A 24,901-nucleotide genomic window follows, 5' to 3' on the forward strand; every position below is an offset into this window, starting at 1 on the left:
TCGGGTCCGGCGTTCCCCGGGGTGGAGGACGCTGCAGCCCGCCTTTTGCCAGCACCCGACCGGGCCGCATTTGCTCTTCCCTTTTCCCTGCTTGCTTTTGAAAGAAAAGAGCCGTTTACAAGGACCCGATAACTTCTCCCGGCAGGAAGCGGGAGAGCAGGACTGCACCTATTGAAACAAACCGTACGGCGTTTTGCACTGCCGCCCTATTTCAAGAGGAGGAAGCGTTAGGGGAGGGCAGCCGGGCGGCTCCTTCGCCGCTCCAGCGCTAGTGGAAGGCCGAGGCGGTTCCCCGACAGAGCGAGAACTCTGACTGGGTCCGGCAAATCCTGGGGGATTCTCCATTGCGGGGGAACGCGACACATTCCTGCGTCCGCCGCTGCCGCTCTTGAAGACAAGAGCGCGGCGGACGAGGCCGCTGGACTTCCCGTGCAGGCCGCGGTTCTCGCGTTTCGCGACGTGGTTCTCCAGGGAACCTCTTCGCGGGCCCGGACCAGTCAGCTCGATTGAGCGGGGTATAAACGGTATCGGAAAATTCGGAAGTTGTTGCCCTGCCTGGGAGGGACTCGATTCCAGGGGAGCCATAGTGCACAGCGTTGGAGTCCCAAGATTGTGGAGAATTTTACGCGGCGCGTGCTTAAACCGTTTCCACTGGAATAACAGATTTTTAACAGCGCTTGGACGGTGGAAGGTAATGACAAGCACAAGTTCACCAACGCCGCTCTTTCTGCCAGGGCTAATTTAATAACTAAACATTGAAAAAAAAAATACCTTAGTTTTGCATCTCCTACACTCGAAAACCAAAGGGACTATACTATTTTCCTATGGAAGTCACTGCTTGATCTTCTGCAACTCGCCATACAGTATACTAGTTTCAACTACCACCGCCCGTTTCTGACCTTATATAACAACCTTGCAGAGTCATCGGAATGACTCTCGAGGTAACGTATAGACCTTCTAAACCTCAGATCGATGTATTTCAGAACTTGCGACGCAGCCCTTTGAACAGGGGCGGAGAAGGCAGCCACCCTGAACTCGGTGGGGTTTACTTCTAAGGCACCTACAAAGGATCAAACTAGCTCGCTCGCTTCGCCTTTGAAATCAATGGAACATGTTTTAAAGCGTCCCCCTTTTGCATTGCCGACAGTTCTGTTCAGCACAGGCTCAGCCTGAACGGGAGGGGGGGGGGGGCTAAAAGAACCTGCTGTTGAACTTGCATGTATTTCGAGACTGAATTTTTGGATTTAGTAAAGCTGAGGAACCCTTGCCACATTTAATGCAAAGAGATGCGAGCAGGTCTTCCCCAGGGTCCGGAACACGAAAGGGCGGCGAAGGTTTTTTTTTTTCCTGCGGATCTGTGCAGAAGGCTTGAAGGCCGCTGGACAAAGCGAGGGACGTTAATAACGCGAGACAACATTTTAGAGCAGTGTTTCTCAACCTTGACAATTTTAAGGCATGTGGACTTCAACTCCCAGAATTCCACAGCCAGCATTGCTGGCTGTGGAATTCTGGGAGTTGAAGTCCACATGCCTTAAAATTGTCAAGGTTGAGAAACACTGTTTTAGAGAGCAAGTGAAGACCTCGAGCGGCTTTCCTTTTCCTATTTTCCCAGGACCTAGGGAAGAAAACGATTCCTCCTCGGGCCTATAGAGGGCGCTGCGAGCTTTGCTAAAGAGGACGGCTGCTTCGGAGTCCCAAGCCTCCAGTACTTAGGCGGAGGAGCGCGCCAGTGCGCGCGCGCCCAAAGCTCTTGCCCGGAATGCACTTTTGCTTTCACCGCGGAGCAAACGATCCACCTTTTCCTATCTATATGGCTTCGCAGCGGGGTCCCAAGATCCCCGCTGCTCGGACTGCTTTCTTCGGGGAGTGAGCAGTGTCCGATTTGAGACGCTAGTCGTTAAGCGAAAGCCCTGCTCGTGTTTGAGGAGACCGAAATCTCACTTGCTGAGCGAGAGGGAGGAGACCCAGCGAGCAGGCAGGCAGGCAGACAAGCAGGAGATTCTTCGCTAAATTCTTCCAGTCCCGGGGCGGACTGGGAGTTTTTCCGCGCGGTCTACTTCCCTGTTTTAGAAATAGTTATTTCCCCCACCGCGTTCTTTCATAACGTCCGTACCTCAAAGCCTTCAATTGCTAGTACAGATTTTGAAAGAGAGAGAGAAGGGAACGAAATTTATAAACACGTATGAGAGAAAAGGATGAACGGGCGGAAGGAGAGACTAGACAAACTCTGGAGAATGCCCTTCTGTTTAATGCGAACTCGGGACGAGGCACGAATCTTTCTCTTCCTCTCTCGCTCGCTCTTCGACAAAAACAGCGGCCTGCAATTCAAGCGCGGAGGAACTTGTGTTTAGCAGACTTCCGGCTCTTAACTATCGGGAGAAAGAAACGCCACCGCTTTCTGCCACGATCGCACCGGGCTTCAGGCACACACACCCGCGGGCTGCGCTTCTGAGCCAGCTTGCTAGGAAGGGCGCCTTGTTGCACGCGGGGGGCTCTTACATCCAAGTAAGCGGCTCTCAGTCCCTGAGAGGTGGGTAAACCTGCTGCACCCACACGCCCTACTCAGAAGCCTGGCTTCCTAAGTAAAGCACCCGGTTACGGCCAGACTTGCTTGGAAATAGGACGGGTTGAAGTTCAATTTCTGAAGGAAAAAAAAAAATTACGGCCGTAGGAAGCTCAGCTAAACTTCGGCTGGTTCTTAAGGACGCGCACTCGCTCCCGGTGGCCAGGCGTCCCCTAGGTCCAAATCCCGAACAGCAGAGAAAAAGCCTGGCCTGTATTTCGTTTCTCCCGCTACGAAGATCCACCCATGCTTCCCTCCCTCCCTTCCACCCACCCCACCCCACCCCTCCTTTTCTTTTTCTTTTTTTCTTTCTTGCTTCAGGGAAGGATGGAAGGGGGAAAAAGGATCCACAAAGCACCAGCAAATTTTCTCAAAGGGAGGAAAATTTCTTTCTTTCTTTTCTTTTCTTTTTTTTGCATGCAGTGCTCTCCCGTGCAAGGGGAAAACGGAAGAAAACCCCAGATCAATATTGTCACCCTTGACGGGGGAATTTATTAATATTTGATTTCAAATCTCGTTCTGATTTCCGACAAGTCCTGCTCCGAGGATGGCACAGTTCGGATAGGCTGTCTCCAGCATGATTTTTTAATGACTTTCCCAGCTGCTTCTTTCCATTTTCCACCGTCAACAACCATCTGGTATCTGATTAGCACCTCAATGCTCATTTAGCATTCTCATTTAGGAAAAAGAGAAAACTGGGGGGGGGGGTGGCTGGAGAGAGAGAGAGAGAGTCGGTGGAGAGATTGGGAGCCTCTGGAAAAATATTGCACCTTTTGCAAGGGCTAATCTTTGGGAGATTAGCCAAGTTTGAGGGAACTTGCCTCTTCCTCTCTCATTCCCCCCTTGTTAAGAAGGCCAATGATTTACAGTTCCTTTTTTCTTTTGCTACAAGGATTACAAGCTAAAATTCCACGGGGGGGGGGAGAGACTCCCAAAGGCTCTTCTCCATCTCAAAACTCAATCTTGACACCCCAGTTTTATTTTCTCTATGTCTGTTTTCCTATCTCACCCCTCAGCCTTGGAGTAAACTAGTTCTGCAGTCAATTCAACATAAAGAGCCACTTAATACTGTACAGAGGCCTCTCTATTGAACCTGGCGCTTGGATTAGAAAAGAATTATACAGCAGCCTTTTCCCCTTTCAAGGAAGAATTAATTTTCTCTAGCACAAAAAAAGCAACACATTTGCAGGTCCTTTCCAGACACCCCCTTCAAATAAAGCACACTTTGATTTAAATGAGAAAGCTCACAATTATGAAAAAGTACACAATGCGAGTTGCTCTAAGGTGCCATTTGCTGTGGAAATTGTCATAAGTATTTAATGTTGACCATGTAGAGTTTAAATAATTTATCCATCAACTGCCATTTTAACCCAGGATTGCAATTCTAAATATAGCACCTGAGGGTGACATTCATTTAGTTCAATAGGATTTACGTCTGAGTAGACTGGGCAGTACAATAATTACTTATTGATTAAACGTAATCAATTCAACTTGCATACTACTAATATCACAGAACCAATATAATTTTGAAGTACTTTTAGAAATTTAAAATAGCTAAAATGTTTAGGTGCAAAAATTTTAGAAGGGGAAAAAAAACCCTTTTTCTCTGTTAAATAATTTTTTAGCCACACGGCTAATTACTTAAAGTGTGCCAGTTCTGTTATATTCATAATTAGTCACCCAAGCTTTAGTCAATTAATCTATCAACTGAACAGATTAGTGCTTAAAGCCCTACTAATATTGGATGGAAAACAATAAAAGCCTTGAGTTTTCCATATGCAAAACCAAAAGTCACTTATGCAGGGCAAAGTCGTAATTTCATTTTTGTTTATTAGGCAAAAATATATGATTTAGACAAGTTTTTTTTGCTGTGGCGCTATTTACAATTTGAAACCACTTTATATACAGAAGAACACAATCACATGAGAAACCTTTAGCAAAAACAATTTACCCAATCAAGGTTAGAATTACACTTTCTTAAAATGGAATAATGGAAACCGGAAGAGTCCAGTTAAGGAGCTGGATTTTTTTTTTTATGAATTGCTACTACCTTATTGCAAAAAGAGATTGATGGGAGTCATTTAAAGCATTTCCATTTTTGTTTTGTTCTTTAGACCAGTCTGTGAAATTTCCTTTTCCATCAAAAAAAAAATAAAAACAAAAACAAAAAACAAAACAAAACCCCCCAAAACATTTAATCAAGCAGAAGGGAGAGTTGTTAAAATTCACGATGTTCCCTCTTGTTGAGTCAAAGAGCTGTTGGGAAGAAAAGACAGAACCATCTATCAGTGAAAGCTCAGCTACTTGTCGCCCATCTGCATTAGGGAACTGACTACATTTTTTTAAAAAAAGGATACACACACACACACACACACACACACAATAGAAATGCAATGTGACATTGGTGGTGGGGGAAGTCAGTTTCTAAACACACACACACACACACACACACACACACACAAAACTTCCAGGCGAAAGTATATAGTTTGTAAGTTATACCACTTTGAAAAGCTCTACTGAATTGCTTGATTGTTGCTTTGATTTATGATAATGAGGGTGTGCTTGGATTAGTCTGCATTATCCAAGCACTTTCTTTCCTTTAAGTAAATTTCACTGAACAAGAACTCACTTGTCCCGGACAGTCTGAAAGGGGGATTTTAACTGCTGAGGCGGAGAGTCGGTTCTTGCTACATTTTCTCTTTCTGCAGAAGAAAGAAAGAGAAAAGAAAGGAAAAGAAAAAGAACTTTAACAAAATTTACCTACACCGCATGTAGAGCCAAAGACAGATAGTGTACACAATAAATACTACTATTCCACCATCTCACCCCCCCCCCTTTTTTTTAAAGGCATAGTCTATTGGGTGAGTGACTAATACATGAATCTAGAAACCCAGTTCAAGTCTTGTATCTACCAGGAAATTTCCCAGTGACTTCCCCATCAGCTGTGTGAAGAGAATAACATTTCTTTATGTTTGCAATACTACAATGGATACAGGTTTTTTTTATTATTAATCTAATACATTTAACAGTCATTTAATACTAGAAGGTCTCACCATTTCCCCCTCCAAAGTCAACTAAATATGTTTGTGCACACTTCATGCTTTTCAGAAGCCGAAAGCCTTGATAGTCCTGTTAATACAGAATAATTTGGACTATCCCAGTTTTCTTAGCCTTTTATCCACTTGAGCTGTGTAAGGCAGCTTCCCTGTCATAGGACAACCTAGCAGTTATGGCTCTATTCAAGGACCTGAGGTTTCATAGGGGAGAGTGAGAGAGAGAGAGGGGAAAAAATTACAGCACCAAGGTGGCTGAATACCAGTTCAGTGGGACTTATCCCCAAGTGTAATGTGCTGTGAAAATAACCTTGAGAGACAGGAGGAAGAGACACAGCCTGAACAACAGTCTGAAAAGAGTAATCTGAGTCCAAAGCAGGAATTGGGTGGGAGAAAGCTTCTCAAAATTGACACCCCCCAGTTTTCTGGAACATAAAAGGCAGGGGAAGAGGTACTACGAACTCACAATAAAGGTAGTGTTAATATTCTTGGGTTTTGGTTTCCTGGTTTTGGACTACCTTGAAAGGGTCACACCAACCCACTTGCAAGGAGCCTCTTTATCTGCCTGTTTCAAACATTACCTATGTGTTTGGGGCTGGTCCTCTCAGAAGGTTTTTCAGTGCTGAGTGCTGTTAACACTGAAGGTGGCTGCTGGGCTTGAAGGTGATGGTTGTGATGGGCAGCATGGTGGTGATTAACTCCCAAAAAGGACCTCACGTTTAGCAAGGAGCTTTGGGTGAGAAACGCCCCATTTGTCCAGTTGTGAAACTTGCCAATCTGGCAGGTATAAAGTCCATGGCTGGGAAGGAAAGCTGGATGCTGGAGCTGGGGGGAAGTGTGGTTCACTTGGGCAGGAGGTGAAGGAGGAGCTGGCTTGCTGAGGGCTCCATCGGGACTAGTTGCAGTCTCTGCCAAAGACCAGATCTTGGGCTTGTTGTGCATTGGGCCTTGCAGGGTGTTTTGTCTGCTGGGGCTCAAGATCCGAGTAGGGTCGTCTGAGGCCTCCTTGCCCAATGGCAAGGTTTCCTTGGGTTTAAGTCCTTCAGAGCCTGGTATCGGCAAGATCTTATTTTTCTCCAAATGGACATCTTCTCTCCTTTGCCTCAAGAGCTCAACTTTCTCTTCCTCTTCCTCATTACTCTGCTCTCCATCGTTCTCATCAATTTTGTCAATGTCAATACTCTCCAGGTCAATCTCTTCATCGTCTTCATTTTTTTCAGGGTCCCCCTCATTGTCGCTTCCGAAGAGATTGCCGTCTTCTTGATCTTTGCTCCGGGCTCCCCATGTGACCTTGTTCTCCTTCTTCAGCCTCCTCCGGGCATTGGCAAACCAGGTGGAGACCTGTGTGAGGGTCATCTTGGTGATGATGGCCAGCATGATCTTCTCACCCTTGGTTGGGTAGGGATTCTTGCGGTGCTCATTCAGCCAGGCTTTCAAGGTGCTGGTGCTCTCTCGGGTGGCATTCTTAGGTCTTCCTGGGTCCCCATACTGGAACTGCCCGTAAGGATAATAACCAGGAGTGGTATGAGCAGCAAAGGTAGCAGGGTGGACTCCAGGGTTGTCCTTCAGTTCATACTGGGAACCCTGGAAGACATTCAGAGAAGCAGAAAAGAAAAAAAAAAAAGAATGAGGAAGTTATTCAATTACTTCCTTTCCAGTCTCTTCAGCAAAGCTGTCCCAAATTATTTTTCTTTCAGATAAAAAGAATGGGAAAGATGTTCCATCTCTCCCTCCCTCCCTTCAGTCTCCACCAAAGCCCACCAGCCTCATTTCTGAAACCCAGATTCAGGAGGCAATATTTATTATGCTATTAAAAAAAAAAGAGTGGCAACCCACAAACGAGAAAGATAGTATCAGGGCATCATCACAGGCTGCTGGGGCATGTCTAGTGCAACAGACGGCCCAGGCCGATTCTTGCTCAGCCCTGGCAGCAGTTTAAAGAGAGATAGGGAAGAGAATGGAGTTGTGCTGAATCTCCCTTTTGCTCTACCACACAAGGACAATGATAAGGCACAAATCAATCCCGCCAGAGTTAAACACACTGAAATCATACTAATTTCGGTGGGGGGGAAAAAATTAAGCACATAAATCTTTCATAGGGGCTTAGCAGTATGATACGGCTTGCCTACTCAGAAGTAATTTCCAGAGTTCAAGGACCTTACTCACAGGAAATTGGATATAAGATTTTAGCTCACAATAGGATGTCTTTGTCCCTCCATTTCAGCCACTTCGTGCTTTTAGTAGCATAAAAATAATGCATGCATTCGTATAGTTATTTCTCAGAAATTATTTCCTCTAAGTGGAACAAAATATCCCCTCCCCCCCCTCAACTTTGAACGTCTTTAGTGAAAGTGATTTATTTTCAATCAATATATTATCAGCAGTAAAGCAAGGAAATCAAATTAGCCCATCAAGTCTTTGGTATATAACATTTTATCTTCCAACAACCACATTAGGCCTCATTATTACCACCAATTGCGAATTTAAGCAAGTGCATACAAACACGCAGTTATTTTATGACTGTTCCTGGAGCTTCAGGGGGGAGCCTGTTCAAGCCTCAGGTTCTGATTTCTAGGAATCAGGTGTACCCTGAGGAGAAACAAGGCTTTTTATTCCCCTCTGCTTCCTATCAGTGTCAAAAGTTCTCCTCCTCTGTGTGTTGGTGTATGTGTGTGTTTTAAATAGAAGATCAAGCTTTTTAAAATGTTTAAAAATCACCAGAGTGAAAAAGCCAAAGATTCCTTTGCAAAGACATTGATTTTTTTCCCCAAGCAGGTTTGCAAAAGCAATTGTAAAAAGGAAATACAGACGTATACACTCTATGAAAAAGCAAAATGTAATTTTTTAATAATAACTCTATTAGAGTCTACTCACTATATTCCCTTATCTCACAGAGCTATTTTTGTTCTGGTTGTCGAAATGATAAATTCTGTATTCCCCTGTTGGGAATTCTTTTGAAGTAGCCACTTGAAAATCATTACTGCTTCTACTTATCATTTACTGGTGGACAGTAAGTGAAAATAGATGGTCTTTTTCAGCCACTGCCTGCTGTATACAGTTGAATGAAGATGCTTTTCTAAGGATTTCTTTTATTTTTTTACAAAGATTGTATTTCATTTTTCAGTGATTTTTTTTTTTTTTGTCAAAGGTAGGTATGACATTACCTTACTAAATATATTTACTTCTTTCTGTTCAATTTAAATCATCCTTAAACACCACGAACATAATAACAGACAGTAAATCTATCAAGGACAAGTTATACACGCAATTGTTTCATATCTGTTTAGCATTTAAGTGCGGCTACATAAAACCTGCGAAACAATAAACCTGAAAGAGAAAACCCGTTTCTTCTGAAAACATCCTAAAAAAACACGTCCGCATAAAAGCCATCAAAGAACAAGAACAATAAGCAGCTAATTTCATTTAAATTAAATTGCAAAAAAATAATAATAATCGCCATAAATGTGCCATTTTGAACAGGGGGTGGTGGGGGAGAGGGATTCAAATGGATCTGTAACCGTGGTTTAAATGAGGACTCGAATTAACACCGCAAGTCAATTCCTTCATTTCGAATGAAAAGCGAGAGTGATTTTATGAAATTAGGACAAGACTTGGAAAAAAGGCAGCGGCGCGGGAAGGAAGGGAGGAAAGGAGGGGAGGAGGGGGGGAGAAATCCCGGTCCGATTTTCTTCGGGGGCGTTTAGGGGAGGCCGGCGACCTCGCGGCTTTCCCGGCCACCCAAAAAAAATCAAGGAAATCTCCCAAGTTCCAGCAGCAACGGCAAGGCGGAGAAGCCCGAGAAGGGCGCCCCGGATCGACCGAGCGCTTTGCCCTTCCAGACCGACCTGTCAAAAGCGGAGCCAAAAACTGGCTCGGAGACGGTCCCGGAGACCCGCCGCGGGCCCGGATACGAGGAAGGCGAGTCCCCAGAAAGGAGCCCCCGCTTGGACAGCGGAGGAGCGTGGCGAAAGCAAAGGGCCCGGACGAGGGGGAGACCTTCGCCTGCCAAAGTGGCGACCTTTCCCCAGCTCCCGGTCGCGTCCCCCCCTCCCCTCCCCTCCGTCCCCCCTTCCCGCGTCCGATCGAGGCCAGACTCACCATCTGCGAGAAGAGGGTCAGGTCGGCGGTGTAGGGCAGGAAGGCGCTGTAGTTGGCCGTGCTGTAGGGTCCGGCGGCGGCGGCGGCGGCGGCGTACATGCCCAGCACCGAGGTGACGGCGGCGGTGGAGCCGCTGCTCAGCTCGGCACCTCCTGGACGGCCCGAGGCGGCGGCGGCGGCTGCTGCTGCTGCGGCGGCGGCGGCCAGCACCCCCGGGCGGTCGCTGCCGCCGTAGACGGCCTGGCTGGCGCTCAGGTACTGCGGGTAGCCCAGCTGCGGGAAGGACATCCCGGGCGCGCGGGCGGGGAGGGACCGGACGCACCGCCGACGGGGCAAGAGCGAGCCAGGGGTCGGCGGGCGGCAAGCGGAGGGCGGAGAAGCGCCCCGGCCGGGTTCTCCTGACTGCTTCGGGCGGCAGGCAGGGCAGGCAGGCAGGGCAGGGCAGGCAGAGAGAAGCCCCCGTCCGAGTTGGTTTTCTTTTTGGTTCTGCGATCGGTCCCGTCTCTCCCGCTCAGACGGATCGGAGAATTTGCATGGGGAAGAGGGGAGGGGGAGGAGGAGGAGGAGGAGGAGGAGGAGGCGGTGGAAAGAGGAGGAGGAGGAGGAGGAGGAAGAGGAGGAGGCGGCCGCAGTGCGTGTGGGTAAACTCGGTGGGGCGTCTTCCCTCAAATCTCGGCTCGTCTGCGCTCCTAAATCCCTTAGATGTGATCTGATCAACAATTGAGCTCCGACTGATGCGCCTGCCCTAAGGTCCTCGGCTGATCTTTCAGATACAATTTGAAGTTGATGCTTTGATTGGCACCCACTTGAGCTCCAAGCACCGCCTACCCGACCCCGCGTTCCCCCCTCCGCGGAGCACGTGGTGTAGCAATCCTGCCAGGACCACTTCGCCCTGATGTGTGTGTGTGTGAGAGAGAGAGAGTGTGTATGCGTGCCTGCGCGCAGCTGCTGTGCGGGGCGGGGGTGTGCGTGCGTGCGTGCGTGCGTATTTAAAGCCCCCGTTGCTGTATGACAACCTGTCTACACGATTTTACAGCTGCCCAACATTGGGGTTTCGCTGTTTAGTGTGTCCCCTTCCGAACAAAACAAAACAAAACAAAACAAAAACGGGGTCGGGGTTTTTTTTTTTTTCTCCAGCGCTTACAACTGACTCCTCGCAATTCGGCTCAGAGTCGGCTGTAAGCGAATGGGCCAGTGAGGAAGTTACACTTTTGGAAGGGTGGAGCTGCCACTTACTTTCCACTGACTTTCATTTTTGTTTGGGTCGTAGTCTCTAATCGAAGCAGTAAGCGCAAACCCAGAATTAAACCTTCCAGCTGCTCTTCCCAGAAACCTCTTCCTTGCCATACTAAACAAGTGAGTACTGTGCTCTTCTCTTCCTCATCTGCCTTTGCAGTAAATAAACTTTTAAAAAATCCTCGCGTTCTTGTATGGGAGTAAAGATGGAAGCCCGCCAGCGTTGAAGAGGAGATCTTTTTGTTGCTTTCTAAAACCTCCAGGAGAAAACGGCAGGCGCGGGGAGCGCACCATTTTCTTCGTTTTAAGAAATTGCCGCCTAGCGGTGCACAATTTGTTGTCTTTTGTACGACCGTGGCGTGGCCTTGGCATCGCTTCTCTGCTCTCCGGTTTCGATCCGCTGCCTTCTTCTAGGGTCCCTGCCATTCTCGCTCGGGCCCTGAAGCCAGGCCGCGGAGCTCTTTCTCCCGGCTGGAGTGGAAGGCGCCTTTGTATCTCCTGGGCAAGGTAGCAAAGACCGCAGGGGCTCCGCCCGTCCTCCTGGACGGCTCGTCATGGGGTGCTTAATTCCCGCCAACCAGCATCCAGAGAAGCGAGACCACCCCGTTTCTAAACCGGGGAAGAGAGTGTGCAGTCCCGACCGTCTGAAGGTTTTACAACAAGTAATTCTTGCTGAAGCTAACCCAGAGGGCTCGTTTTGTGTGGCTTTCCAAGCTCTGCAGAAGGTAGACGGCGCACCACACAATGAGGCTTCGTGGTCTTCAAGGAAGCTTCCTACAAAGTGGGACATCAGAAGTCAACTACTTCCCCCTTGCCTTCTTGGCCTAAGATGTGTTTCCAACGTGGCCGTAACCTATACAAGTTTACAACCACAAAGAAACAGCCATTACGATATCCGCTAAAGCAGAAGTAGCCTGTAAATCTTACAATTCCTGTAAATCACCTATGTCACTTTTAGGCCCCTTAACTACAGGAAGGCAGGAAATAGAAATGTGTGAATGTCGACCCTCCTTCTTTGGATTAATTCATATTTCAGGTGCTGCTTTTTTCGTTTTTCCCCTCTTGCTTCTACTTCAAACACAGATTATTTATTCTACTTGGATTAGCACTCGATCTCAAGTCTTCCCCATACCTTGCTTTTGATAAAAATTTGAAATGATCTGGAGGTGATGATCTAAATAGTAAAGTATCAATGCAAGAAACAAGCCTAGGCTTAAACTTGCGCATCATGCACCTTAACTGGCTACACATCCAAACCACTAATCTGTAGTTGTGCATTGTGTGAATGGTTTACTGGCATCACTGGATTCGTCCTGAATACTTCTTAATTTCTTCTCTGTTCAAGCTTTCTTCCTAGGAGTCTGGAGGCGACTTCTTGCCTCTTACTGGTCTACCCATTGCCAAACTCCAAGGGAGAAAATAAAAGATTTGGGTCACAAGCCAGCCACCTGTGAAGTTCTTCTAACTCAGACCAGTGGGACTTGTAGCTATTATTTTGAGCCAGCAAAATAGAAGAACCAGGACAACTTCCTTCCTTCCTTCCTTCCTTCCTTCCTTCCTTCCTTCCTTCCTTCCTTCCTTAAATCACTCAAGTCAAGTAGGTCTGGTCAATCCCTGAGGGGGGGATTTGGCTTAAGGGTCCTTAAATTAGGTGGCCACCTAAATCAGGATAGACTGCACTGCAGTAGTCCCTGGGCCAGGTTAAAAGAGAAGCTTCAAGGTGGAAGAAGGGAAAGGTTCACTGTCCCCCCCCCCACACACACACATACAAGGCGAGGGGGAAGGGAGGGGAAGAGACAGGAGGAAGAAGAAGCAACGGTGACAAACAGGTGACAAACAGATTTTCGGTTCTCAAAGAACCTAAAAAAAAAAACGTGAGAGGAGCTAGATGCTTGCCTAGTTATAAGTAGAAGTTACTCTGAGGAGCTAAGTTCTTGGCTTCATTTGTTGTTCCAAGGCCCATTGCGCCTCTCTCTTTCTCTGACATTGCAGGCACCCCTTGTTTTACCTGTGGATCTCTACTTGGCCTTTATACGATAACTGCCCCCATGTTGCCACCTTCCTTTTCCCATTCCTTCCATTAAGTAAAGTCCAGATTAACCCCCCCACACACACACACACACTTTGGGGAGAGAAGTATATGCTCCCCCCCAATTCAATGACACAGACTTCCATAGGATTTTGAAGCCCTCCGTCTAAAGGGTGTATACAGCCTACACATTGACAGAGCAGCTTTGCAACTCACCCATCTCTTTTATGAAGTAGTGCTTTTCTTCGAGGTAAGTAGATATAGAAGTGCAACTTAAATCGATTTTGGGAAAGCCGGGAAAATCTGGACTTCAGCCTTAAGAAAGCTGAAACCTCCCCCCTTCTCCTACCCTTTACCGTCCCTTCCCGAAAGAGGAAGAACGTCAGAAAAACCGCCGCCACTCTGAATGCTGGATTGTATTCAGGATTTTTCTTTTGTGGGATTTCTGACACAAAGTTAGTCGGAGCTGTGTAAAGTTTCCTTTTCTGCTTTCTCTTTCAAATGATCTCTCTCTCTCTCTCTCTCTCTCTCTCTCCCTCCCTCTCTCTCTCTCTCTCTCTCTCTCTCTCACACACACACACACACACACACACACAATACTTTTCTGGAATTGTGGAATTTAATTTGCGAATAGGCTCTTTTAAAAAGGAGTGCAAGCGACACTACCAACCTTTTGATTGAAACACTTATTTTATTTATTTTTTTTAAGACAAGGCGTCCCATCAACCGACAGAGGAAGAAAGAAAAGAAGGCCTGGATTAAAGTGCGAAGGAGCAGGCGAAGGCGACGAGCTGGGACAAAAAAATAGAACGGATCTGAAAGGGACGACCCTAGACGGAAGGCGCCATCCAGCCGAAGTGGACCCGATGCCTATTTATTGGGAAATAAAGGCGTTCCACTGAACGGGACGGGACTCGGTCCCTGGTTAAAGGGCTGCCGTTCAGGGGCGCCCCCAGTTTCAGCCGCTTGCATTTATTTCATGAGGAAAAGGCGGACTTCTGAGGTTTCTTGAACGCGCTCCCCCGTTTTCACACGAAGGGGGCCCTTTCAAAAAGCCTTGTCCACATTAAGAAATCCTCGACTCGAAGGCAGGTTTTTGTTGTTCACGACGCGTGTGTGTGTGTGTGGGTGATGCTGGGAGAAACTGGTTTTGCTGAGAAAGTCTCAGATCGCTCCTGGCAAAAGCCTGGCCGAATCCAAAGGTCTTTTTTTTCCAGGACCGACAGGGTTTCGGCGGGGGTTTTCTTGCCAAGCAGGCCTACAAGCCGCTACTTGACGAGGGTTAACCGAGGGAGGGAGGGAGGGGTGGGCAGCTGCGGGACTGTTTGGGAAGAATCTGGGGCGACGAGTAAGGGAAAGGGAGTTTATCGGGGTTGCCTTGTAAGACCGCGCTTGCCCAAATTAAAGGCCCGAGGTTCCGAACTTCCTCGGCTGGTGCCGGCTGTTCCTCCCCCTCAAGAGCAGCGGAAATCCCCGGAGAAACCCGCCGCGGCTGCCGAAAGTGGAGGGCTGGAGACGGCAGTGGCCAACCGTTGAGGGGCGGTGGAAGCCAAGATAGCCAGACGGGGCCGCACCAGCGTGCTTTGCTGCTCGCCTGCCTCCCGGGGGACTTGAGGGACAATCCGGCTCCAGGCAAGCCTTCCCGGCGAGGGAAAGCTGGGGGGTGGGGGTGGGGGGGTGGGGATAGGGGAGAGAGAGCAAAGCCCAAACTGCAACCATAATCAACCGAAAGGCAAAGGACGCCGGGGTTGCTTTGCTCAGCTCCCCTTTCCCCGCGGCTTCCTCGGCCGCTCGGCCCGGAGATGGTCGCGCGCTCCCTTTCCTTGACATTTTTTTTTTCCTTTTTTTTTCCCTGCTCGGTGGAACTCCGCGAGTGTACAGCTGTTCTGATTCTTCCTTTTTCCCTGTGCATCCCTGGCCTCCCACGTCTCGGGCTTTTCCTGTGAACAGGAGTAAGGAGCGTACAAACCAACCCTTTGCAAAGACCCTCTCCAAAGCGACCTCCAGTCCATTTATGTTTTTTTTAAAGTTATTGCTCATGTGTCACGCGCATATTTACATTCCACCGAAGCGAATTTCATAATAATGTACCTTTTATGACACCGTCGGTATCTGTCTATCAAAAACACAAAACAAAAACGCCAAACCACCCGATTCCTTATGGCCACCTCAGATGGCTAAATCCGAAGGGTGATCAAAGGACGGCACTGTCACACGTCTTCATTTCACCGCGGGATAAATAATCGCCCGTGGGATACCACCCGGGACGGCGGAGAGGAAACCCTGTCCCAGTTTCTCGGTTGGGGCAGGAATCTCTACCAGGGTGCAATTTGGGGAGAGTTTATTTGCTGTTTTGCTTGCTGTCGAAGTACGCTTCTTTGTGGGGGATGTGTATTTTTCGGAGCAGAGCAAGGAAAAAAAACAACAACTCAGTGGCAGATAGAAGTTGGGTTTCATTAGCTTCGTTTATTTTCTCTCCCCAAATCAAATCGGCAGGAACCAACCAAGCCCCTTTGTAGTAGGCTAACTAAGCCTTTGCACGGGAGGTCCAGAAAATTTAACGGAACGGATTTTTGTAGTAAGCACCCAGGTGCCTGTTTTGAGCGCATGGAAAGAACGAACCCGGCGTCTCCAACCTCTCCCAATGGCGCTTAACTATAACGGCGAGATCCAAGTTTAAAGGCTGCGGGGCATGTGCGCCTTCACCTTAAAGGTTCGGCGTAGCCATTGTTTCGGCAGGGGAACCGAGGTTTCCTCTTGCGTCCGAGCCTGGAGGGGGGCCGGGGCGGGAGGGACGCCTCTCAACAAGTTCGGATTTACGAGGCTTGTTAAACACGCGTTATTACTTATCACTCTCCCCACTTCGAGGGGGCTGGGAAACAATCCCCTCTTTCCTTCAGCCCCTCCACACACGTCGGAGCAACACGGCGTGTGTCCAACAATTACCAGTGGCCGGGAGATCCATCTCCGTGCTGTCATTCCCTGTCCTTCCCCCCCCCTACCCCGCCCGCTCCTGTTTTTTTAAGCCCCGGAGCGGGTTTAAACCCGTTTCTATTAAACTCCGGGAGTTTAGCTACAGCGCAGAAACTTTCCGAGGAGAACTTTGCACCAACAAACTTAAAAGCGGCAGGGTCGGGCCACCTGCGAGGTTCGTGGGTGCGTCGTCTGAAAGGTTTTCAGTTTGGGACAAGGCGTCTAATTTGGGAAGAGGGACCACAGAATGGAGAAGGCGAAGATTTTAATCCTCCATTCCAACACCAATTTGAAAAGATTGCGAGCAGGAAAAAAAATACAGAGAGTGGAGGGGGCCGTGGGGGGAAGGTGGGTCGGAATAGCACGTGAGAAAAGAGGGGACACGATCCAGCCGAATTTGACACTTTGGGCCATTCTTTGTGTTTGAAATTCTTCGATTTCAAACACATGGACAGACACCTCCCTTTCAGAGCCACAGCCCGCTAAAGGAACGAACCTGAATCCAAAACTGGGAATAGAGCAATCAAATCCGAATCCAAACAAACGAATATGAATCCGCCTTTTACATTAAAAAAAGATCCCTGTTCTAAAGATGTATTTCGAGGCGAGGGAGGGTGGTGGTTGGTTTTTTTTTTTTTTTTAATCTTCCCTTAATGCCCATGCGTTAAGACACTGCTAATTAATTTCTTTGCTGCCGCTGGATACGTCTTGTATTTTAAGGGGCGTTATTTATTCACTGCATGCTACAAATTACTAGATTATTACGTTAATCGCGTTAAAGACACACGGGGACTCGATCTATCTATTCTCTCCAGCCACCATTATTTACAGAGCCAGCCTTAATTAACATAATCATTTCCATTCTGCCTCGGCAAAGATCTTGGATCTTGAAGAGGCGACTTTGAAGGTCCTCTTCGCTCGTTTGCTGTGTCCCCGCTCCCAACCTCGTGTTGTGTCTCCGGGGGGAGAGAAGTGTGCGTTGGTGGGAAGGAAAGATTTCTTTTTTTTTTTCCCCTCTCCCTCCTGCCTTCCCCCCCCCCCCCAATCCGGTTGCTACACTGCAGCTCTTCCGTTGCCTTTCTTCCTTCTGCTGCCTGATTCCTGCGGGGTTGCGCTGGGCTGGGCTTTTGAGCCTGATCTCACTGCTCCCAGGAGGCCTGGCCTTGCCGCCGTCCCGTTGCAAGGACGCCCGGTGCCATTTCCCGCAGTTCGGGACTGAGAGGGGCTCCGCCCGTGGCGGAGAAACTCCACGCGCCCGGATGAGGCCCGGAGGGTCCAAGGCTAAGTTTGCGCCTAAAGACCCGCAGGAAGAGCCGAGAGGCGGGCTTGGAAAGGCAGGGGCGCGGGTGGCGACTCCCGTCTGCATGGGGGGGGGGAGGAAGCCGAGCTAGGTGTTTGTGTGTGGGGGTGGGAAGGCGTCTGAGCTCCGGGGAGCAGAGCTGAAGGAACCGGGGAAGCTTCTCTTGCCTTCGTAGAAGCCGCCTCTCAGCGAACCCAGTTCTCTGCCACGGCCAGCGGCATTTCCCCCGTTTAGTTCCAGTTGTGTTGGCCTTGCTGCTCCCTTCCTCTCCTTACTGTGAAAGGAGAAACGCAAGCTCTTCGGGGCAGAGATGGGTCTTTTGGGCCTCTGGTAAAAAGCAATCTGTAAAAGAGTTCCTTCCTTCCTTCCTTAACTTCCTTCCTTCCTTCCTTAACTTCCTTCCTTCCTTCCTTCCTTAACTTCCTTCCTTCCTTCCTCCCAACCTCCCTCCCTCCCTCCCTCCCTCCTTCCTTCCTTGGAAGGAAGGAAGGACCCAACCTCCCTCCCTCCCTCCCTCCTTCCTTCCTTCCTTCCTCCCTCCCTCCCTCCTTCCTTCCTTCCTCAATTAAAGAATGCGCTGCTTTAACACCTGTGCCTTCCAAAGCACACTCACTAGGTACAATACCCCAAAGGAACCTTCGGATCCGGTACAGACTGCGTTGCTTTTCCTGAAAAGCAGCACTTGGACTACACACACTATTGCCTTTCTTGGATAGATTCTCACCAGGATCAGGCTGAAGACGACGGGGGGGGGGGGGGACACAAGCTGCTGAGCTAAGCAGATTCTTAGGCTCACCCAATTTGGTATTTTAGCAGCATGACGTTTGCAACCAGGTTTTTTTTTTTAAAAAAAACGACATAGTGCCATTGTTTAATGGAACATCAACGTTTGCCATTAAATCCCCTCCCCCCCCCACACACTGGAATTTTAACTGCGCAAGAGATATGTATTAGCAGGTGGACTTTTTATCACCTCTGAATTCAAATGGCTGTTCAGAAATTTAGTTAATGTTTGGTTTGCTGTAATAGATACAATTTAGTTAGACAAGTAAGTTCTGCACATTCTCCATGTATGATGCTAAATAAATAAATAAACACACATTCTCCAAGAATTATACCCCAACCCCATAGTATGAAACAATTTGTGTTCCAGTTTTTTTAAATGTTTCTTTATTTTCAGCAAAACAAAAACCAAAACAACCATGGGTATACATAATGGGCTTCTGGGTGCACAGATGCAGAAAATCATTCAAAGTGTGTTGTAACTGCAACATACTTGCACATGGGAAGATGGGTTAAAAGTAGCGTGACAAAAGAACTTACCTACTTTGAAAGAGAAACCCAGAGTTTGTTGTATATTTCTCTTCATTATTTTTCAGGAGAAAAATTTCAGGAGCGTGATCTCTCTGAGCTTGACTACCTCTTTTGAGTAAAGTTGGGCTCCTAGGACTTTGCAAAACCAGTCTTGGGACTGGCAGGAGATAGAGTTTCAGCCACAAGACCAAAAAAGCTAGAGGCCTAGAAGTTGGGATGACTGCCCATGTTTCTGGCAACAGGGCCTGATGAGAATTCACAGGAAATAATGCTTTCCCCAGGATGGTTGCTGTTGCCTGAACATCAGACAGCCTGGTCCAGCTTGAGTCAGGACATAGCAGAGGCAGGGATTCCCCCAAGATATTGGCAGTGTGACATGCCACAGAAATGATTACATGTCCAAATGGCTTCTTGGACTTGGCATGTTGGAATTTGTTTGGGATTTTGAACACTTGTTTTTTTTTAAAAAAAAGCTCACCCACTGATATACCTAGAGATCTTTCTATTGACAAATTACTATAATTTCAGTGGGTGTGGCCTTTGCTTGCTCTACAGTATTGTTAGTTTTGAGTTTCCAAAATGGTGTGAGCTGTTCACAGGGTTCACATGCACACTACTGATTATTGCATATTTTTTTCCTAGATGGGCACCTACAATTTGGTCAACTATCTAACCAGAATATTTGGCTATGCTACTTTTGTATGTTTCACAATGTTAGTATCAAGAAGGATCCATATAGTAGAGACTCTCCTGTCTATGAATCAGTCTGGTAGCAAATTAATACATTTTCTTAAATAGTGCTAGTGTTTTATGAACTATAGCTTACATTATCAGATGCATAAAGTGGTCGTATTTTTGGCTCCCATAGAGTAGGGGGCTTCTCTTACAATGTTCTGAGCGATGAATAACAAACAGTGATTCCTGTTGCAAGGAATTCTCATTCACCTGCCAGTTTCTGGGTTATATATGTGCTGCAATTACCAGCTTCCAATTATACTTCTCCAATGTTATATTAGCACTGTTCATGTTTACTAGAATTATGCTGATGTGTATGAAAAGATCCTCCATTGCTACTTCACAGTCTTCTTACACAGTTTTATGGTAGTTGAAAATGGAAGTCTTAGTTGAAGTATCTTGACAGTGTACTTTCCATATACAAAGAACAGATATTTCCATTAGAGGAATAAATAATAATAATAATAATAATAATAATAATAATAATAATAATAATAATAGTAGTAGTAGTAGTAGTAGTAGTAGTAGTAGTAGTAGTAGTAGTAGTAGTAAAATTGGAAGGGACCTTGGAGGTCATCTAATCCAACCCCCTGCTCAGGCAGGAAACCCTATACCATTTCGGACAAATGACTGTCCAGTTTCTTCTTAAAAACCTCCAGTGTTGGAGCATTCACTGCTTCTGGAGGCAGGTTGTTCCACTGGTTAATTGTTCTAACTGTCAGGAAGTTTCTCCTTAGTTCTAGGTTGCTTCTCTCCTTGCTTAGTTTCCACCTGTTGCTTCTTGTCCTGCATTTTGGAAATAGTATATTCCATTTATAACATTTATAACTGTTATATATTTATATTTATAACTGTATATATTTATAACTGTTATATATTCCATATATAACAGTATATTCCTTTGTATATTTTCAGAAATAAATTTAACTGTTTAAGTCTGAGTAGCTGAAGAAGTAAAATTATGGCAATGATCTATGCTGTTGAGAACAGTTTTAATCAGCAATAGCCAACTCTCAGTCTCAGGAATCATAAGGGAAAGACACCTGTTTTGGCAGCTTAAGAATGATTTTGGCTCATTAAGACCCAGAATGAAAAATAATAAATATAAAATGTGATCTGTTTGTTTATAAAATTCCACATTTTCAATATCTAAAATTTACATTCCCCCCAAAAAGCTACTTATATGAAAATTAGTCTTCAGTTTATCTTGGTGAGATTTGCCTCCAAATAAATCTGATTTAGGGTCTAACCTTCATCATTTCATTTATTAATTAACAATGTAGGTGATTGATCAATTAATTATTTTTGAAACAGGTATAAAATTTATTTCCTCACTATGAGTGTTAACTTGTTTGAAATTATTTTAGGCAGAATTTAAAATAAATAACCCACTGAATACTTCACTGGAAAGATGACTTTGTTTATTTTAAATCTAATTATATTACGGTACTTGTTGACATAGGAAGACATTTTTGGTATACACATGTGCACATAAACTTTTATTTTCAAATAAAGCATTTTTTATCCATATGAGACATGTTCATTCACATTCAGAGGCAGCATTAGAGAGTCAAGTTGTTTCTATGACATGATTCCTTGTTCAATATGCTTATATTTATATGACTAATTTAGGACAGTGAAGAATGGGGGGGGGAAGTCTAGGGGAAAATATGAGAGTGAAGAAGTAGCATAAGATTGGAAAAACATTACTATTCAGTCCAAGAGCTTTTCCAGACCACCAACCTATCTGTTTTCCAAGACTTTATAACACACATTTAAGTGAAATGGGAATACTTTTGAGCTGTTTTCATGTGCTTTATTGTGTTATTTCTCTCTCTTTTTCAGAAGAAAATAAGCCACCATTATTCACCTTGCTGCCTCCAAATGGCCAATTGTTGAATGTCCCTTGCATCTAGGGCATCTAAATAAATGTTCCACCATTATAGATGATAGATAGACAGTGCATCTAAATACACATCCCACCATTGCATATAAATAAACTCCCAGTGCATCCATTATATGTCCACCCTTAAAGATGATAGAAATAAACAAATAAATAAATAAATAAATAATTTGTTAATACCCTATCCCCATCTGTTTATCTAAGTAATGGGGGGTGGGGAGAATGAACTCAAGATAAAAGATAGATGGTGAAAGTATGAAAATGGAAGTTCTCCATGGCCAAGGTAATACCGCAAATAAATCTGTGTAAAGAAATGAATGGCCCAGGATGCAGCAGGGCAGCAAATATGCATCTGTTTGCAGACCTGGTATTATCATGCTAAGCTTCAGTTACAAAAGCACTTGGAAGCTGTTGGGGTGTGGGTGTGAGTTGTGAATTACCACCCCAGAAACTTCACATTAGAAGCTTCACACATAAGACCCTAAATCTCCTTGGGGCAAAAAAAGAAAGAAAAATCAATGCAGATGGCCCTAATGGTTTAATGTCAGATGGAGAGGAGAGGCTGAAGCTGAGCACAGGTGTGTGTGTGTGTGTGTGTGTGTGTGTGAGAGAGAGAGAGAGGGGGGGGGTAGGTATGTGGGAGGTTGATAAGAAGTCCCTCCCATTAAAAATGTCCCCAGGGACTGCAGAAATGCTCCTCATATTCCTTATGTATGCTGCTAACACTGCTGATTTCAAAGAAAAAATGGGTTTATATTTAAGAAAACATGGAGAGTGGGAAGAAGAGAATCTTGTTAGAAGTGTAAGATTTCTACAACCTCTCTGGGCCATATATGAGTGTGTATGTGGGTATATGCATTATTTATTTATTTATTTATTTATTTATTTATCTATCTATCTATCTATCTATCTATTTATTTATTTATTTATTTATTTATTTATTTGGTCATGCTTATGCAGTGTATATTGGAAGTGGTTACCTTTTGAGAGCTGCATGCGGCAGAATCTCACTTTAATGTATGTCGATTAGTGTGCATTTAAAGTGACAATAAAGTTTAGTATTCTATTCTATCCTATCCTATTCTATTATTCTATTCTAACTGGTGAACTGCAGGTAGGTGGGACTTTCTGAAGAAGGACTAAGAAAGAACGCCAAATTTGTCCTGAGTATTGATTATAGTGGAAAGGATGGAGTAGGAGAGAAATGCAATCATTAAGAAAATTAAGAAATGTTGTTAAATGTCTGCGCCTGCGGTCTAAAAATCAGAAGTTGAGAAAATGTGTTGCTGTGCTCTTTTCAGCTATCTTAATGGGACTTAGACAAGGCTTTCCTTGGGTAGGTTTGGACTATCCCTTCTTTCCTTTGCAGCATTTGGGAGGCACACTGCAATATCATTTCTTAGTGAATATGGGAAAAAGGATATCTAACAAAAATCATAACAGATGATGCCTTTTTTTAGGATTATAATGAGAGAATAAAATATAGTTCTGCTCACAGTAATAAACTGATAATTTTAAAAGTGAAGTATTTGTATACTGTTTTCAGTAACAGTCAAAGCCAGAGATTCATATTTGCTGGTTAAGACGTGGATGGGAAACTCGCAGGGAATTTTAGGGCCATAAGCTGAACTGGAAAAATCAAGTTCTTGAAGAAACAATGGCAAAATACTTCCATATTGTTGTCAAAAAACCTGTATGGACACATGGAACTCCTCATTCATTCATTTTTTACTACGACTCTGGGAAGCGTATAATAAAAATTAAAAATTAAAAACTTTTAGTGCAATTTGGGGGATGCTGAACTATTCTAGATTATTTTGATTTATGGGTTTTGTGAGCCCTCTTTTTTTCATAATGAAGATTAAGAAACAGCTATGTGGAGCAAACAATTCCAGGCTGGAGAGTTATGGATTTCTTCTAGTTTCACATTCTCCTTAGAATGTTCCTGGGAACCAGCAAGGTATTTAGATCAGTTAATGGTCTGTAAATATTGAAAAGCTTTTTTTATTACTGTGATTTAATATTCTACCATCAGCACTCCTCAAAGGCAGATTTAGGGACATTTCCTATGCAGAAATAGTTTGTGTAGGTTCAGCATTGTGGATTCCTTACTCCATGTCCTGCTATATTGAAACTTTTAGGAACATTTCAGAAACTTCATTGTGTTTCTTTTCCTTAAAGCACTATTTGGGCATCCTGGTTAATTTTATGTTCCATATCTATAGTCAATATTTTTACAGAATAAATATTCAAAATTATACTCTGGCTATATGTTTTTTTAATTCATTTATTGAATTTATATGGTTGTCCTTGTCAAATACATGACTTTGGGTGATTGATAACACTAATAATGCTTAAAAAGACAGACAAACTAATAGTAAAAATATAGTAAAAAAAAAGAAATGAGAAATAACAAAAAGCAGCTGAGATAAAATACCAGTCAAGCCACATTGGGCATTATTAGTGTGCAAAACTCACAAACAATTAGTTAACATAGTATAGTTATGAGTAACGAATTTTATTGCTGCAATCTAATGGTACTCATTTGTATATTGGACTGCTATTTTATATTTCATTTTGGTTTAAAATTGTTGGGGTATGATAATTAAATCATACAGAGTTAACATCTACATATTTTTTTTATTTTTATTGTCATAGTTTATCAAAAATTACCATAGTATAATTTGTTATTACTCTTAATCCTGTTATACATGCATTGTGAAACATTAACAGTAACAGTATGTATGTGTATATCTGTATCTATAGCTATAAATATAGATAATCAGCCCAAATCAACCCACTGCACAATAGAGCCCTCTTTACCCTACAGTTATGGACTGTAATCTACTATGCTGGTCCTGTAAATATTGGTAGGTATCGGTAGGTGGTCATCCAGCCAGCTGCCATTCTTAAGGAAGAACTAGAACCCAGACCTCTGCACTCCTAATCCACATCTTAACCACTAGATCACAATTATATTATTCCATTTTGTAATTTTAATATAGATTCTAGTATTATAATGAATTCATAACTTGGTGCCAGTAATTCTAATCTAGCTACTTCTTCCATGGTTTATAGGTTAGATTGTTTCTATTAAGTTGCACATTACCTTATGCTTTTTAATGATCAAATTAAAGATTATTTTTTGACATTCTTGTTTTTTGTTCCCATTGGTGTTTTGATGTCTTTTAAACAAAACAGTTCTATTTATCTTTGGGATTAAGTAAGAATATATGCACACTTGATGCTTAACTGCTCCTGTTTGATGTTCATGCTGGTTTGACTCTACACTGATTGAAGAAAATCCTCTCCAGACCTTGGAAACAACTAGCAAGGTATTCAGTCCCATTTATAAGCTATTTTATTTCCTTCCATTGGGCAGTTCACCTGCTGCTCTGCCTTTCCATCTTTGTTTCTGGAAAGTAATATGTAATCCCTTTCCATCTATAAATGCATAGGTCTTCATATACATATGTGTGTGTTTTGATGCTTAAAATCTGTATATATAAAATGAAAATGTGTGTGTTTATGCTCATACACACAAACATATTAATATATTATATTAATATTATATATATATATATATATATATATATATATATATATATATATATACACGTTTGTGTGTATGAGCATAAACACACACACATTTTCATTTTATATATACAAATTTAAAGCATCAAAACACACATATGTG

The 24,901-nt window shown here is 44.6% G+C and overlaps 1 protein-coding gene and 1 long non-coding RNA gene across 2 annotated transcripts; one reads left to right on the forward strand and one right to left on the reverse strand.

Moving 5' to 3' along the window:
• Positions 1-3,287: 3,287 nt before the first annotated feature.
• Positions 3,288-10,002, reverse strand: IRX1 (iroquois homeobox 1). Its single transcript, XM_015816160.1, has 4 exons — positions 9,715-10,002; positions 6,198-7,200; positions 5,193-5,265; positions 3,288-4,819 (listed from the first exon to the last, which is right to left on the reverse strand). Exons 1-4 carry the CDS (start codon positions 10,000-10,002, stop codon positions 4,789-4,791), a joined length of 1,395 nt encoding a protein of 464 aa, XP_015671646.1. The 3' UTR covers positions 3,288-4,788.
• Positions 10,003-10,706: 704 nt separating this feature from the next.
• On the forward strand, positions 10,707-13,882 carry LOC107287637. The gene is made up of 2 exons (XR_001548876.1): positions 10,707-11,070; positions 13,689-13,882. It is a non-coding gene; the product is annotated as an uncharacterized LOC107287637 (long non-coding RNA).
• The last annotated feature ends 11,019 nt before the right edge of the window (positions 13,883-24,901 follow it).

The sequence above is a fragment of the Protobothrops mucrosquamatus genome, unplaced genomic scaffold (assembly GCF_001527695.2).
Source record: "Protobothrops mucrosquamatus isolate PMUCROS unplaced genomic scaffold, P.Mucros_1.0 scaffold406, whole genome shotgun sequence".
Lineage (NCBI taxonomy): Eukaryota > Metazoa > Chordata > Lepidosauria > Squamata > Viperidae > Protobothrops > Protobothrops mucrosquamatus.

Excerpts from the sequence above, each read along its gene's own strand:
- IRX1 (XM_015816160.1), bottom strand. The coding sequence starts at position 10,002 with ATGTCCTTCCCGCAGCTGGGCTACCCGCAGTACCTGAGCGCCAGCCAG. Across the intron at positions 7,201-9,714 it reads TGACCCTCTTCTCGCAGATG|GGTTCCCAGTATGAACTGAA; the intron begins GTGAGTCTGGCC and ends AATGTCTTCCAG. Across the intron at positions 5,266-6,197 it reads GACCAGCCCCAAACACATAG|AAAGAGAAAATGTAGCAAGA; the intron begins GTAATGTTTGAA and ends TTTCTTCTGCAG.